The sequence below is a fragment of the Crocodylus siamensis genome, chromosome 2, assembly GCF_052110815.1.
Source record: "Crocodylus siamensis isolate JL-2025a chromosome 2, ASM5211081v1, whole genome shotgun sequence".
NCBI classification, from domain to species: Eukaryota; Metazoa; Chordata; order Crocodylia; family Crocodylidae; genus Crocodylus; species Crocodylus siamensis.
The window spans coordinates 206,309,547-206,327,656 of NC_143396.1; the positions used below are offsets into that span (position 1 = coordinate 206,309,547).

Below are 18,110 nucleotides of genomic sequence, written 5' to 3' on the forward strand. Positions count from 1 at the left end.
CTGACAGTAAACATATTCTTCCTATACTATATGCTTTCAGTTGTAATGCAGCCTCTTTTGGCGCTGTGGTTGTACACATTAAGTATAAACAAGATAAGAAATAACTTTTTACATAGTAAAACCCATCAGTGAATCAAGAGACAATGGGTGTTTTAAGAATTTCATACAACTGCTAATTTGCAAATTCCTCCTTGCTTTGTCAACATTTATTATATGAAAATATGAAAGGTATTTCCCGGAGTCTTTTGGGAAGGACAGAAGGAATCTTCATTCTTTTTCTTAGCTTTCAAATTCCCCGCTGTACTTCTAACAGCTCTGACAAAGAATCAGATGCACATCTACTTCCCTGCTTCTGGAAGCAGCATATTCTAAATTAAAGGCACAGTGTTTTGCTTCTGTTTATTCGTGTTTAAACATAAAGTATACCAAAATATTATTACAAATGAAAAATAATAAACCTTCTAAAAATGTCCTAATACATTCAAACCCAATCCATTATGTGTTGACTTAAGCAGAATCAGACATAAATCATAAATACTGCACTACAAGTTATAGATTTGCCTTTCCAACATATTGGTGCAAGCATTGCAACAATCACAATGAAATTAATAGTCACATTTTGTAAAAACACCCATGAATACTACTTACCATTTGAGATCTATTCTTTGGACAGCCATTGATGTCTTCAATCTTTTCATTTGCTGAAAAACAAATGTAAAGAGTAATGCAAAAAAAGCTGCAGCAAGGACACTTATACCAGTTATTTCCAGAGCACTTGTTGCTAGCTAAACCAAGTGGCCTAATACTGCGGTTGTCCAATCAAAACAAATGTGTGAAACACTGAGACCCATCAAGAAAGCAGCAAAATTTTTTCTCATGGGTCATTCCTCCAGAGACAGCTGGAGCAAGGTCATTATCATTTCAAAAGGAGACAACTTGATTGCCAACATTTTTTTAAGTGACAAATAACTCCTTAAAACTTAGAAACTGCATCACTAGCATGTATGTGTTCATCGTGTGTGTAGATGTGTGTTCATGTAAGACTGACTTATTTATAAGATATGTATAGCATAGATGCATATATTTTAAAGCCAAAAGAAACCACTGTGATCATCTAGTCTGAACAATTACATAGTACAGATCACAGGACTGCTTTGTACTAATTTTTTTATGTTTATATGATTCGATTTTTTTAACGTGTTTTTAAATCTACTTTAAGTTTGTGTTGCAAGGAATAGTTTACTTATATCTGAGGAAGAGGAAAAAGAGAGGGAGGAAGTATTCTGTCTTCAGGTTTCTTGTTCCCCATCTTAATATGTAAACATCATGTCTCTAAGATTTTTTCAAGCATCAGGCAAAACCCAAACAATATGCAGCATCATTAAATATGGTGCATGATATAACTGTGATGCATCCAAAGTAACTCCAAAAGACCAAAAAAACACAAAACTTTATGTATTATCTAAGTATTCAAATGAGTAAGCCTCCTATAAGGGAGAACAGATTAAAAATCAGTAATAACTATCAGCAGACATATATACAGCAGATCATTTTCTTTAAATTAAGACAACCAAGTAGCATATTTATTAGCTTTCAAATAATTCACAGAACAAATTTGCTATTCTTAAATAACACTTTTTCTTAGATACCTTGGTGCCAGTTCATTTTCTAATTCTGAAAAAAACTAATTCCTAATTTAAGGTTCTTTTCTTTTTGAGGAGTGCATCTTGTGTTGATGTGAAGGTGCAATCTGAGTGAGTCTACATGCGATGCTAACTGTGCAGTAGCCTACTTCTACCGTGCCGCAGGTAAAGCCTGTGTTAATACACTACTGTGCAGTAGTATTAGGCTATTGTGCAGTTAGCATCATTAAAAAGCCATGTGCCAGTGCTACTGCGCAGTAGCGCCAGTTACTGCACATTGATTTAGTACCTGGTTATCCAAATATTAAATGTAATGCACCATAACTATGGCACATTAATGAACATGTAGATGCGCCCTCTGAATCAACATTTGTCACAAAGTTTGCATTATTGCAAAGACAAGTGCAAAGCCCTGCAATTGGGGCAGAATAACCACCATGCGGTTCCTGGCTGCAGCACTGGGCCGCAAGACTCAACAGGAGTTGGCCTGGCCCCCAGGATTCTTGGCTGGCTCCGTGCAGTGCCGGCTGGGCCAGTTCAGCTCCTGCTGTATCCTGCAGTCTTGGCTGTGCAACTGGGACGTGGTGCCTGAGCAGCGAGGGGTGGTGGGCAGGGAACTGGCATGAGAACAGCAGACAGGAGAGAAAAATGGAGGCAAGCGGGAGCACAGGGCCCATGCTGGTGCTCCAGGGCCAGGAGTGGCAGGATCGCATAGCCTGGGCTTGGAGGGGCACTGGCAGGGGCTCTGTCTGCTATGTGGAGTGGGGGGCAAACCTCCCCCTCCACACATACCACAGCCCTCCCCAGCCACCCTCCCCCCACACACTCACAGCCCCCAAAAACCCCATATCCACATGATCTCCCACCATGAATACACCCCCCACACCCAATGCCTATCCATCCCCACCCCACACATACACCCTGCCCCACATACCCACACACCTACAACCCTATGCCCACCCACCCATACCCCCCCACCAATATACAAGAGTAAGACTTCCTTTTAAGCTATTATAGTATCACCTCTAGGTACTCTATACAAACACATGTAAATCAGGACAAAAATATTTTTTGAAATGAAATGAATGAATATTGCAGTATGTTTGATTTTTAGAATATAATTCGGTACTTTTCTGGTTCCGAGATGGCAAAGCCCGTTGCTGAAAGGAGGATTTCTTGGGGTCAAGGGGAGGGACTTCTGCTGGCAAAGGTCAAGAGTTAGGGGGTGGGACTTCTGGTCCCAAGGTGGTGACCACAGGGCAGGGCACTTTTCAAGGGGCAAGGCTACCCTTGCAGCCCTCGATGGCTTGCTAAAACTTGGTAAGCAGCCCTCTACCCAAAATAATTACCTGACCCTGCTCTAGGAACTATCCTCTGGGATACTAACTGAATACACTCCAAGACTTTTTTAGAGTCACTGCTTCCCAAAATAAAACTTACTTCACCAACCAAACATGATCACTCTGTAAGTCACCTGTCCTCTTCATTGTTTACCAAATCCTTCATTGTGTGTCATGTGAACACTTTAAATCAGTAATGGGTCTATGGTTTTTATCCTTCTAGATCAAACAAAGTAGTATAGACCTAATTCCTGTGAGAGCCCACTGGAAATAGAGGATGTTGAAGGATGATTTCCTAGCTGCAGATTTATTTTGAGAGGTATTATTTAGTCAGCTTAAAATCAATTTAATTTGTAGTATGTAGATTTACATGATTTTAAATAAAAATGTTGTGATAAGTCAAATGCCTTAAAGAACTCTGTTATATTAACATTACATTTACCAACCAAACTTGTATCTCATCAAAGAAACTTATATCAAGTTAGTTTGACAAAATTTATTTTCTATAAAACCATGTTGATTGACAATAACTACATTATCCTCCTTTAATTCTTAATTAATCAAGATCCATATTAGTTGTTCTCCTGTTGTGCTGGGATAAATGTCAAGCTGGCATGGCTATAATTAACAGGGTCATCCAAAAATTGGCACATTAGATTTCTCTCTTTTCTCTAAAACTGCCCAAGTGCTCTAAGAGATATTGAAAAACAACAGTAATAGTCCATGGAACTCTTGAGCCTGGTTGTTTTAAACATCTGTAGTCAAATTATCTTCACTGGCAGATTTAAAAATGTCTAACTTTATGAGTTGTCATTTAGTGTCTTCTTGAGTTTATACTGTAATGGAAAGTATTTCATTGTCTGATATGAATACATCATTTTTTCTCAAATACAGAACAGAAATACTTATTAACATTTCTGCACATTTCTAGTCTCATGACAAGAGGTGTGACTTCAAACCACCCTCAGTCAACCCATTCTGATCACTCAGGTTGGGGAGTCAGAAGGCATCCAGAGATGGTTTGCCACATCATGCTCTTATATACTGCCTCTTTGAAATACTGTACGCCTCATTCCTCTTTTAAATACTCTATACCTCCACCATAAGCCCATAAAACTGTAGTTCATAGTTGAAAATAAGCATGGACCAAATTAAAAATTCTTTTCCATGATAGTTTTTTTTTCGTTTCCCTCTCCATGCTACCATGGTGGTCCTTGTCTACTTCTAGGCCTCAGCTGCTATAATGTATTTATACAAAATAGCTCAGAATTTCCAGCCTTTCATATTTGCCATGAAAGGGGGAAGACTGTAGCCTGCTTCAGTGCCTTATATCTGAGGCTTCCTAGGCCATGGCTCCTACTATGTTTTCCAGGTTGCCTACTCAGTAGCCAAGTTTTATAGTGTTCCATGTGTCTTATGCAGATCTAAAAATGAATATTTTATTTCACATATTTACTGCATATGGCTATATAAGTCAGCCCTGGTGATAGTGTATGTTCAATGAGGCTGAGAGGAAGCATACTGGGTATTTCAGAGTGCTCAGTCACTACGGCCATGGAGTGCTTAATCATACCACCAAGAAGAAAGGAGACTGAAGGCAAGAGGTGGAATGCAGAAGAATGCTCTGTGCTGGCCACAAAGGGAAAGCAGGTGGGTTGGGGGGGTGCAATACTGAGTCCATCATTATGAGTAGGGACCTACCTGAATACAATTGCACGGATTTCACAGAAATCATGAAATCGGGTGATCGTCACAAAATCCGTGGGGGGAGGGAAAAACACTTAGTAAAATAAAGTACTGGTTCCCAAGTGGAAGCCAGTAGTCCTCCCAGCCATGCAGCCTGGCACGAACGTTGCTGCTGGTATGAAAGCAAGCAGGCAAGATGATTGCCAATCCTCGGCAGTGAGGGGTGGGGTTGCATAATGGACAGCCCTCTTAGTCTATCAGCAGTAATAGGTGAGGCCATACAACAGACAGCCCTCTCCCTGCAGATTTCATGGAGATCACCCAGTTTCACAATGTTGGTGAAATCTGCACAGTCACGATCTGGGTAGGTCCCTACTCATAATGATGGCCTCAATATTCCATCCTCCATCTACCTGCTTTCCCGCCATATGTTGGGTCATAGATGACCAGCACAGTGGGGTGGGGCAGGGGGAGGTCGCCCTCAGCCAATCAGGGGCATGGGGGCTCCACCATGATAGGGTCACGAAAATGGCAGCCAGCCCCACGATCTGCCTGTGAAATTGGCTAGCTGGTTCCTCAAATTCAACAGACCCATAATTAGGAGCATCCATTATCTTTAAAACCCTGCACAAGAAGCACATGCCCAAGTAAGCATCCTGGTTTGGGAAGTATGATTTCTTTTTCTCCCCATGAAACTTCATCTTAAAACCAGAGTAATCTGAGTGTATGCAGATGAAATGAATGTCACCCTGAGCTTTCTAAGTGTCTGCAGATTTTTGATGTACAAACTGAAGGGGTTTGATGGCCTTTTTCTTTTCCTTTTAGTAAGCTGGACATAGCAAATCAGCTTACACTGTAACGAAAGTTATATGAACATATACTGTTCTGTTTTTCAAAGGCAGGATATGAATCAAAGGAAAGAGAAGAGAACTTAATAGAATCTTTAGACTTTATTTCTGCTGTGGTGGATTCATTACATTATTGTGAGATGGATCATTAAAGACAAAAATATAAGATAGCATGAGGGCCAAAGAGTCTCTGTTATCAGTTATAAAGTATTCCTTAAATCTGTCAGTCAGGCAGCTGTCAGTGCCCCAATTATATAAATAGGTATGCATACCCTGAAAAAGGCTTCAACAAATGTTGTTCCATAGAACATGAAAAATTATGTTAGGAATGAAACTGAAATGGATCAGATAGAACAGAATGGGTTTGGATTTATAAAACTCTTTATACAAAAGACAACTCAGTGCACAGTAGAGTAATGAATTAGGTTTTTTGTTGCAAACTTGACAGCTCACAAGCATCTCAGACCCACTGCTGGACCACAGAAAATGTTTTCTTGAGTAAAGGAATGTTGGCCAGAATACTTTATAAAGTGTTATTAATTTTCACCTGCAAATTCATCCAGAAAAATAATTCTTTGTTTAAGGTCTCATCCAAAGAATGATCAAACATATCCTATTTATTCTTGAGCCAAATGCTGTAATGGAACCTAAATTCATAATCTGATGGCTCAAACTTAACACTTGTCTACACATGAATGTTGTTCTAAAATAAGGGTTTGTACAAATTTAAATGTGAAATACTATTCCTGAAGAATTCCATATATAGACATTCTTGCTCTGGACTAAAAGTGCTCACTCCTGATTTAGCATAAACCATTTCCCCATGTAAGTTCCTGAATGGCTATTCTTGAATAAACCCATATGTAGAAAAGCCCTTAGTGAGCTATGGTGTAACATGAGGGATCAGTCAAGTGACACCAAAGACAGCAGTTTGGCAACATAGAAAACTACTGGACGTTACTTGTGGATATTACTATGTTTGGAACATAGCTCTGTGATCACTTTTAACCATGAATATTGTGACATGAGAAACACTGCTATAAAATAAATTATCTTTAATTAAAGTGAGGTCCTGAAACTTGTCCTGTTAAAATCAGTGGAAAGTCCCATTTACTTCAACTGCAGAATTGTCTGCTCTATTAATCTGTCAGTAAAAACTACAATCACAAGAAACACTAAACATTTTATCACTAGGTGAGCTTTTGTGATTATTGTTGTAGGCATGAGTCTTGAACATTTAGACTTCATTCACTTTTTATTTACAAAAAAGTATGCCTGAAACAACATTTTACAGTATATCTGTTTTTGTACAATGTGCAAACTACCTATGGCAATCCAGCTTTTAAATCTGTGTTCTCAGATCAGTACAGTCTTGAAATACGTATTCCATCTGATCAGAACCATTAGCTGGCTATGTGAAATCAGATGTAATAGGTACTTAGTATCTGCTCCCTATCTCAAACAAAATAATATTTGAAGACCACAGCTCATCAATACCAAAATTCAGGGAACATTCCAGGTATCTGTGGACACTGACATTAGGATTGGTTTATGATTAAAGTTAGTAAAATTGAAGGCTTGACAGACACCCAATTGACAATTTGACATGCTATCTTACAAGTAGTTTTAATTCTTAAACTGTTTATGTAGCTGTAATGATATATATTTCTATCCTCAATGGGATATTTGCATGTATAAGGTTCCAGATATTTGTAGAATTTCTCCATTTTTGTAAATTTGGATGACAAGTTATAATAAAAGGTGAATGAAAATGCTACCTTCTATAAAATCCTAAACAAGATTGTCCTTTCATTGTTTTATTCACCCTGCTGGACCTCGTGAACCTCTGTAACAATTTACATTGATAGCATTGATCTCACACCTCATTTTAAAAGGTCATCACATAAATTAGTTGGGATGTTGCCAATACACACTGTTCACATCTTGATCCATGTGAACAGTCTCACTGACTTGAATGCAAATAGCTCATGTGAGTCAAGTTACTCACCTGCATATGTTTTTGCAAAACTGAGGTGTGGAGTTGATCTTCTATTGGACTTGACCCTGAAAAGTGTTGATCCTCCCTCAAAAGCTAACAAGGACAATAGGCATTCTCTAAAAACCATGTGACGCACGGCTGTCCAAAACTTAATGGGAACTGGGCATTCAAATCTATAATATACCTTTGAAAATCTTAGCCTGTGTGTTAGTCCAACTGAAACCAAAATCTCTTTAATGTACCAACATATTCAGAAAGCATTTCTCAACAACTGATTTTCATTTTAAATTCCTATCTACATCACTAAGTCCAGGCATTTGTAAGTTCTTTAAACACAATTATGCTTTTTTGCTTCCTTATGATACATAGTGAAGGCTTTAAAGACTGCATTTTTATAATAAAAGATACAATCTGTTTATTTTCCCCTTAGAAATGTCAGAAATATGTAGCTTGTTTTTTCATTTGTTTTGTTGGAGGTTATTTTCATAGATCTCAGATGTGGATTCTGAGCTTTTTTAGCCACTACCTGAATCAGTATGAATGCTAAAAACTGAATAGTATACATTTTCTCAGCTGTGTTATTTGGGCATTTGAACTAAATCAATGGTAACAAAAAGAACAGTGTGTTTTAAACAGCCAAATAAAAATCATATCATCTTTTAATTAATTAAGCTTAATTATAGAGCATCTCTGATAGCATAATTCTATCAGTTTTCTAACAATCTTTGGAATCTTCCAGGAAAAAACAAAGGACAGACAAAAAATTAAATTTCTCGTAAAAAGAGGAAGAACAAACTAAATTTGGAGAAAACAAGTGTCTTTAAAAATGCTTCTTTACTCTTCAGAAAAAAATACGCAAACCTGTTTTTCCTTTGCAAATCACCTTTAGCACTGACATAACAACTTCAAAGGTTTTTCAGTACAAAACTGAAGTGAACACAAGGAATTTTCATCACCAACTTCACCTAAATAGATTCTTTTTAACTTGGGATAATCACTAGATACCCAATCAACCCCCATAAAAGGAAAAATATGTTTGTGAAAAAAAAGTGCTTACTCCTACCTACTATTACAGACATCAGAGAGTACAGCATGCAGAAGGGAAAAGGCACCTAGCAATACTATTACAAAGCTCCATTGTGCTAATCCTTATTTATAAGAACAAGTCTTGATTTTGTAGCTGCAGTTAAAGCCGCTTCCATGTGTAGAAGTTACCACGTCTGAGTTGACAATGAGATGCAGCTTGCCTAAGGCCAAAAGATAGTAGACGGAAATGAATGTTTTTCTTTCACTGCCAATTTGGGGGATTAAAATGTGTCTTTAAACATGGATTTTTTTTTATTTGGGAAAGGATTCCATGGAAAAAAAAAACCCTTCACCTCATTTTAGTCTTTCACAGCTGTGTCTTAGAGCAGTAGAACAAAACATTGCAACAGCTGCAGTGAGAAAAGGTAGGCAAATGAAAAATGGAATAAAATCAGACATTTTGGGAAACAATAATTATGAAATACTTTAGAAGAGTTAGCTGTTCTGACTTATTCAACTATTTGGCATAGGTAGATTATCATGTGTTTAGGGTGGTATTTTTATATGCATGTGGTTACACAGAATTTGTATAACATTGCTAAACACAAATGTATATATAAATGTACATCCATGTATATATATGGACAGACAGATTTACTAAAGCCCAAAAGGCAATTAGGCGCTCAATATCTTTTAAAAGTCAATGTGGATAAATAGCCAAGACCCCTTTAGACCTATGAAATGTCCTCATTTACTGTAGACAAGTACCTAGATATTGGGTGGCGTATTGGTTATTCAGTGTGAATGAACCAGATCCTCATGTGGTGTAAGTTCATTCTCTCTATTGGAGTCGATGGAGTTATGCTTAGTTATGTCAGCCGACTGTCTGGTTCATAAATTCCTAACCTTAACTCAAAGTCCTAACTCCTGTGCGCTGAATATCTAACGGATATAAATATGCAAGTCTGATGTCTTCTTATTTCAGTGATGTCTTAATTTGCATCTCAAGTCTGTCACACTTTCTGTCAATAGCAACAGTTACTCTAATTCCTCTTAGAACAGGTCCCCAAGTACAGGAGCATATGCATGTAAAGGCACAAATAGCAGTGGCACAAATTTTTACCCCATTGCATGCTCTGCACATGCACTTCAGCACACAGCAAATTGTCCTGGGTAGGGAAGGCCTAGGCTAGCACCTGTACTGTCCCCAGCAGTATTCCCTGGTGTCCTGGTGCAGCAGGGTCACAGATCTGGCAACACAGAGCCTGGCCAGCAGCCAAAGCATTGCTTTGGACTGCCAGCCCTCCATTTGTTTCAGGGCATGATACTGATGAATGCTTTGCACTGCTTTTTTCCCTGCAATTTTTTTTTTTTTTTTTGCTACCTGGATTTCCAGATAGCAAATTTTGATAGGGCTCACATTTCTCCAGTAGGGCTCATGTTTTCACATTCCCTGCGTGTGGTTTAGGGTACCATAAACCATGTGCCCCTGCACCTGGGGACCCTCTCTTAATGGACTTCCAGTTTCTGTTGGTCAGCACTGTTCCATCTATGTGTTTTGTGCCATCCCAAACACCAGATAGATGAGTCTGTAACAAAACTAATGAAGAATCCAGACCCAAGTCAACAGGGAGAGAATATGGAGCCTTATATAGGGCTAAGTCTTGCAAGCTGCTGAGGATACCCAGCATTTCAAAGGATCACGCCTATAACCTTTGGGCTCTTGGATTGATAAATAAGCCTGATCATTTCATAGATTTCATAGACACTAAGGCTGGAAGGGACCTCAGGAAATCAGCAAGTACAGCCCCCTGCCCCAAGAGCAGAAAGTCAGCTAGGGTCAAAGGATCCCAGCAAGATAAGTGTCCAAACATCATGAAAGTTTTCATTTTTCCTCCACATAAATATTTTCTCCCCTTTTCCTAACTGCACAGAGATTTTTTTCAGATCTAACTGGAGGTGGCAGGTTCAATATAGCAAACCATTCTTGTGGTGAATTATTTCCAGACCAGTCCAAATAAGGGAACGGTAGTAGAGATAATGAAAAGGCAGGCAAGGCTACAAACGGCATAACAGAAAAATGCTCATCATCTGCCTTTTCCCTTCAGCTGTCTTGGGTGATACTGCTATGTCAGGAGATCTTATCAAGAGCATCAAATACTTTTCCACAATCCCTTAACAACAGGCTTTATCAAATTAATTATCAAAACCTCTAGGGAGAATTATCATCTTGATTCCACGCGGTTCAATTTCTTTTTTCCCCATGTTTATGGGAGAGATAAACAAGCAGTGGCTCTGACTGAGTGGGCGTGTACGTGGTACAAAAAAAAGAAACTCACCTACAACCTGGATGATTTCAGCCAGTAAGACTCCATCTGTCACATCTTGCTGCAGGTCCTTTATCAAGCGTTTATGGCCAGATTTCGCTAGATAGTGATTAGCCCAATCCGTATAAATCTATAAAAAGGGAAAAAACATAAAGACTAAATTCTATGCACTTGACAAAAGCTAAAAATCAGAATCTTCTCTCTGACTCCATTTAAAACTTTCTCTCCGATTTTCAGACCTTGAACAGAAGATGCCTGCTTTCCGAGCTGTTTGAAACAAGCCAAACATTAAAATTCAGGGCATTGTGCAGATCACGTATTCAGCTTACTATAGTATGGCTTTTTTCTATTGAGAAATCTGACATCAGAGCTTTGGGAAAACCAAAGCAAGCTTCTAAACATGCTACAGCTTGAATGGAGCATCAGACATGGAACTAAATGGTCTGCAGCAGTGACAACTTTGCAGATCGATTTCTTTCTTTACCTAAGTATTTTGTGTTTTCTTTCTGCCATTTTTCTCCTCTGCAAGAATCCCTTTTAAAGGCTATTTCTAAGGAATATCAGTCATAGAGCGGCTTGATTTTCAACATGGGCACATAGGGCAGTTCTTCTTAAATGCAAAGACAGCTTAATGTATGAGTTCTATCCATTCTAATACATTCCCAGCCTCTACTAGACCCATTAAACTGATTTTAAAATTCCTTACAGATGTTTAATTATAGTGACTTACCACAAAATAAAACAGCACCTCAAAACATAGCAAACAAATATAAATAAAGCAGTTACATCAAGAGGTTTTAAAGATATGTATATATTTTTTAAGGGCCAAGTCCTCCTTCCCACACACTGTACCAACTATAACAATAGTAAATACAGTGTCCATAGACAATAAAATAAAGTAGCCTATGATTATTTTTCAGTTATTTGGAAGTGGAGGATTCCAGACACTAACAGAACCAACTCCTATAGCATGTAAAGAGGAGTAGCCATTTGTTAATATAAGAACCCTGAAAAATGGAATGAAGTGTTGCTATCTCCTAACAAATGCTGAGAGTTTGAGAGTAAAAGTAAATGAATTTATTAATTCAAACAGACCATAGTCAAGAAAAACATTAAGAAAAGTGAAACCTGAACATGGATAACAAGAAGAACAAAACCACAGAGCTGTAAGCTACTCCATGTGCCTGCCCACAAAAAAACAAGTGACTTACAGGGCAGATGAGCACGGTATGCCTGGAAGACCAACCAGACCTATGTCATAGCATGCTTGGGGTCCGCATGTAACACTGAACCAGTGCACTGTAAACCAGTTCAAAAAGGTACCTGTTATTCCAGATGCCCTTTTAAACCATTCTAGGTAGCTTTAAACCAATTTAACAGGCTTGTATATCTATCTGTTTCAGGTTTAAACTGTATTTAAATAGGGCTGTTAGATGTGCCCATATCCTAAAAATGCTTAACAAAGACAGAGCTTTTAGTGAAATCGGCTGAGCTTAATTCTCCTCATTTAGAACTATTTTAAACAAATACACATGAAAATCAATCACTGAACTATTTTTGGAAACTTGTAGGTTTGTGATGTTGATTTCAACCTGACTAAAATTGAAGTTAATCGAAGACACAGTAAATAGATCATTATCAACTTAGCAGATAGGGTACTCTACAACCAAAACTGGTAGAATTACAGTCATGTAGTCTGGGATCTATATTAATGGGGCAGTTTGGTTACTCATTTATCTTCAAGGTAAATGTAGATATTAATTCAACTTTGATTTCAGAATCCTCCCAAACAAACCACAATGTTCGTCTATATTACTATGAATTAAGTCGTTTCTTCTAATCACACTGTGCTAATGACTATCATTAGTAACTCAGGTAAAACACATTCATTGAGCTATGCCAGTGTCAACTATTAGTACACTAAACAGGCCCAGAAGGGAGACCACTATACTATCTGCTCTTGTTCCAAACAAGAAAGTATGACAGACATTTTTCATACCAATTTTGTGGGGAAAAAAATTTAACTAAAAAATCTGTAGAGGCTTATTTCTATACCAGGATCAGTTCCTTGTTTACTAGAACAGAACTCAAAACACATTTTGAGCCAGATTCTGCCCTGTATCCTATGCTTAACAGGTACTCCAGTAGTGCATACAAGCTCAAGAGAGCATGCAGACTGTGCTTTCTAGGTCTTCTAGAAAATTAGGGTTGAAAGGGACCTCATGGACACAGTATTCCAGATGTGGCCTCACCAGTGCCGAATAAAGGAAAATAATCATTTCCCTTGATCTGTTAGCAAAGCTCCTACTAATGCAGCCCAGTATGCTGTTAGCCTTCTTCATAATTAGGGTACACCGCTGGCTCATTGTCCACTGTAACCCTCAGGTCCTTTTCTGCAGAGCTGGGCTTAACCAGTCAGCCCCCAGTTTGTTCCAGTGCATGGGACTGTTTCATTCTAAGTGCAGGTCTTTGCTCTTGTCCTTACTGAATGTCATGAGATGGCAGAATTGAGGCCTTTACAGACAATGGGCTGCATTCTAATTTTCTATGAATAAAAATAAAGGTCACTAAGTAAATAAAGGAATTATATAGGTATAAAATCAGAATAAGCGAGAAGAGAATCAGAAGTACCCTCCTCTTCAAGAACCAAAAGCCAACTTCTAAACCCACCAAGTAAGTACCAGTATTCTTTCTTCCCTTCTTGAGAGAGAACACTGGACAAAGACAGAGAGAGGGAGAGAAAGAGAGGAGAAAATCTGTGCTTTCCTTTCCCCCACTACAACTAGCAGTTGGCTGTTAATTAAAAAAGGGTAAGGTGGAGATGGCAGGGCATGAAAGACTTCTTTCTTAGTAAACATCTTAGTAAGCGTATTTAGACTCATTAATATTTTTCTCTTTGTATTTTATTTTTATGTAACACGATCTGGAAAACAATGTTGACAATTGTGCTGACCATAACACTGAAGTGCTGAATAACATTTTATGGTTTTCCCTCATTTGTCCTCCACTTCCACCTTTACATTTCAGATTAAACGGGATATGCATTTACTATTAAGCTAGTGGTATTGTGCATTTTAAAAACAAAACAGGCTGAAACTTCTCAGTGGAAAACATCTCAATGAAAAACACCTCAGTGAAACAAATGCTGACTACATATGAGTAACTGATTTCCATTGTCAGGAAAAAAGCCCTCACATAACAGAAGAAGTTCTTCAGATCCTTAGGCAGGAAAACATTTTTATGACAGAAAAATATTGTTCTAAATGTGCAAGAATGTTAAAGAAGTAGGACTAGGCAATCCCAACATGGATCAAAGGGGCCAAGAGTGCTCAAAAGCCCCCATGGCTCACCAAAAGCATCCAGGAACGTCTCACAGCTAAGAAAGAGGAGTACACCCAATGGAAGGGTGTCACCAGGGAGGACTATACCTCCGTTGCTCAGGATTATAGGGGGGACCGTTAGGAAGGCCAAGGCAGAGATGGAACTGGGACTAACAACCCGGATCAAGGATAACAAGACATTCTTTTTTAAATATGTAGGGAGGAAAAAGAAGGTTCTGGGTAATGTGGGGCCTCTGCAGGACACGCGAGGAAATCTGGTGGTCTCACCAAACAAAGCTAACCTATTTAACAATTTCTTTGCCTCCATTTTCCTGAGCAGGGACCAAGTTATCCCCACCACCGGGATTCCCAATGGTCCCAGGGGAGACACAGCCAGCCCCAGGGTCAGAGAGGACCTAGTCAGGGAACTTCTGGTGGGACTGGATGTGTTCAGATCGGTAGGTCCTGACAATCTCCACCCCAGAGTGCTGAGGGAATTAGCACAGGTCATTGCAGGACCCCTGGCATGGCTTTACAGGCACTCGTGGTGCTCTGGAGAGGTGCCAGAGGACTGGAAAAGGGTCAATGTGGTCCCCATTTTCAAAAAAGGGAGGAAGGAGGACCCAGGAACTATAGGCCAGTTAGTCTTACCTCAGTCCTGGGAAAGCTCTTTGAGAAAATTATCCAGGTGCACATCTGCGAGGGGCAAGCAAGAGAGTGTATGCTGAGGGGCAATGAACATGGGTTCATTAGAGGCAGGTCCTGTCAGACCAACCTGGTGGCCTTCTATGACCAGGTCACAAAATCCTTGGATGCAGGTGTCATGGCGGACATAGTGTTTCTGGACTTTAGGAAGGCCTTCGACACTGTCTCTCACCCGTTTCTCCTTAAAAAATTAGGAGATTGTGGTGTCAATGCCTACACAGTCAGATGGGTCACCAATTGGCTGGAGGGCTGCACCCAGAGTGTGGTGGTGGACAGGTCATTTTCGACCTGGAAGGAGATGTGGGTAGTGGGGTCCCCCAGAGCTCAGTCCTTGGGCCTGCACTGTTCAACATCTTCATCAGTGACTTGGAAGAGGGGGTGAAAAGCACCTTGTTCAAATTCGCAGATGACACTAAGATGTGGGGAGAAGTGGGCATGCTAGAAGGGAGGGACAGGCTGCAATTGGATCTGGACAGGTTACAGGAGTGGGCAGATGAGAATAAGATGGGATTCGATACTGACAAGTGCAGGGTACTGTACCTAGGGAGAAAGAATCAGCAGCATACCTAAAGGCTGGGGAGCTCTCTTCTCGTCAGGACAGAGGCAGAAAAGGATCTTGGAGTTACTATAGACACTACAGAACATGGGCCGCTAATGTGCAGACACAGTCACGAAGGCTAACAGCATCTTGTCATGTATCCACAGATGCATCAGGAGCAGGCCTAAGGAGGTGATCCTCCCCTCTATATGACATTAGTCAGGCCACAGATGAGGTACTGTGTCCAGTTCTGGGCGCCGCACTTCAGAAGGGATGTGGACAGCATGGAGAGGGTCCAGAGGAGGGCCAGTCGTATGATCAGGGGGCAGCAGGCAGGCCCTATGAGGAAAGGCTACAAGACCTGAACCTGTTCAGCCTCCACAAGAGAAGGATGAGAGGGGATCTGGTCGCCATCTATAAACTGGCCAAGGGAGACCAGCAGGCAATGGGAGAGTCCCTGTTCCTCCGAGCATTATTGGGAGTAACAAGGAATAATGGCCATAAGTTGATGGACAGTAGATTCAGGTTAGACATCAGGAGGCACTACTTCACAATCAGGGCATTTAGGATCTGGAACCAACTTCCAAGAGAAGTGGTGCTCGCTCCTACCCTGGGGGACTTTAAAAGGAGGCTAGATAGACATCTTGCCAGGGTAGTTTGACCCCAGTACTCTTTCCTGCCCATGACAAGGGGTCGGACTTGATGATCTGCTCAGGTCCCTTCTGACCCTACCAATTATGAAACTCTGAAACTACAGCTGAAGCTACCTTAACTTTTGCTGCAGCTGCTATAAATAAACTGGAATCACACAATACACATTTCTTAAAGGAATTAATTGAAATTTGCACTACATAAGAGACTTGGGTTTGAAGCACATTGCATAAAAGGTTCTTATCTCAACAGTACAATCCTAAACCAGAAGTATCCAGTAATGTTTCCTGATTTGCAAAAACACTGGAAGGTTTCTGTGACAAAATTGAGTCATTTCTGTCAGGTACCTGAGTTAGACTCTGCATTTTTCTTAAGAACATGTTCTTCATTTCATTGTTTCTGGAAAAAGAAATTCAGGCAGCAGTGGCAACTTATTCTGCTTGCATTTTGGGTCAAACTGTGTGGAGACCAGATTTCCCATCCCAGGGGGAATTATGCATATTCTATTAAAGGGCACTTTAGCTTCTTGTAGCCTGGACAACACACAGATTTCCAATAATTATGGGAAACAAGACTGGTTTCTTTGAAAGATTCATCAACATTACCAAGTTTCTGCAGAACATTTATATTTCTAAGAATTGGCATTTTCCAATGGAAAAAAAGGCACTGCTGGAAATTTTCTAACATGCTCTAATCCTGTGATCTAATTTCTTTGGGAGTTCTCCTGGTAGGCAATTGATAGCATTGACACATGAATGATGAGAGAACAATATTTTTACCTGCTACATACAATACACAAATCAGGAATGAAACAAGTATAGAAAACTCTCCAGCTCATGAATACAGCCATCAGTTTGCCCACTGTATTCTACTTTCCTGTTGATCTTGCTGTGCTTGAGAGTCTGCCGGTATGAAGTCAGAAAACCAGAGGAACATAAGGAAGAAGAAAGTTCATGCAGCTTTCACATGCTTTCCATTTGCTGATACAGAAGTGTTTTTTCACAAACCCCACACTATGCTTTATAATCTCTAAAAAGGACAATTCATTAAGCATTCATCTATAAGATTCTCATCCTCATATGGTGTTAGGATCCCACAAATGCAATATTCTCTCTCAGTGACAGGCCATTTATGATGACCATGGATCCTGGTTTTCTCTGATTTAAAAAAATCCCCAATTTTCAATTTAAAAAAGTAACCTCAAATCCACATTTTTCCATAATTAAAATGAAACACCACTAATACATATTTAGGACCACTGAGGGGGGCTTGTTTTGGGTTATTCAGAGCCGAAGGCCGAAGTGGCCTGTCTGACCTGAGACAAAAGTCAAGTGATGACTGCCACGAATCCATTAAAAATCCATCTGCTGATTGCATGGTCGTTTTAACCAGCACAAAACTGACCAACTGTAGAGCAAAATAATGCAGCAGGAGGGAACAACTTGGATTGGAAACAATGAGATAAAGGAAACACAGTGCAGCTGGGGATAGTCAAACTTGGATGTGAAAAAATGTTGCGAAGGGAGCCAAGGAAGGTGATAATATGGCCACGACAACATGGCGAGTTAATCATCACCACCTGTAGCTTGGTTCTAGTCAAGTCTATTCCTCCCAGTGACCTTAAGTCTATCCGGTGAGCTAACACAGATTGATCTTGCCCTGGGGATCTGTCAAATCCCAATTTCAGCTTGAAAGCCTTAAAAGGAGGCAGCAGAGACCTAGAGGCCTTGACTGTTGCTTGCCCCAAATGACCATCAGTGCTTAACACTCATAGGAGCTGGACAGCACCACCCCCAAGCTCGGAGCTTCCCAATGGACTTGAGGGAAGGCTGTGGAAGCTCCTTGGCTTCAGTGCACAGCCAGCCTAAATGACCATTAGTGCCTAACACCTATGCAGGCTGTCAGCACCACCTCTAGCCTGGGGAAGGGCATGACAGACATCTCAGTTGGCCAATCCCAGCTCTGATGAGGGCTTCCAACACTATACCATCTGCCCAATGGTCATGAGTTGCCCAGAGAGAGGAGGG

The 18,110-nt window shown here is 40.0% G+C and overlaps 1 protein-coding gene across 4 annotated transcripts in view; it reads right to left on the minus strand.

Moving 5' to 3' along the window:
* The window catches only part of NAV2 (neuron navigator 2), a 410,342-nt gene that overhangs the window by 277,293 nt on the left and 114,939 nt on the right, over positions 1–18,110 (minus strand). For all 4 annotated transcript variants that reach the window (XM_090032867.1, XM_090032864.1, XM_090032863.1 and 1 more), the window contains exons 2-3: positions 10,882–10,999; positions 649–701 (exon numbers count right to left, since the gene is read on the minus strand). In XM_090032867.1, the coding sequence (XP_089888993.1) occupies positions 649–701; positions 10,882–10,999 (171 nt within the window). The remainder of the gene's footprint in view (positions 1–648; positions 702–10,881; positions 11,000–18,110) is intronic.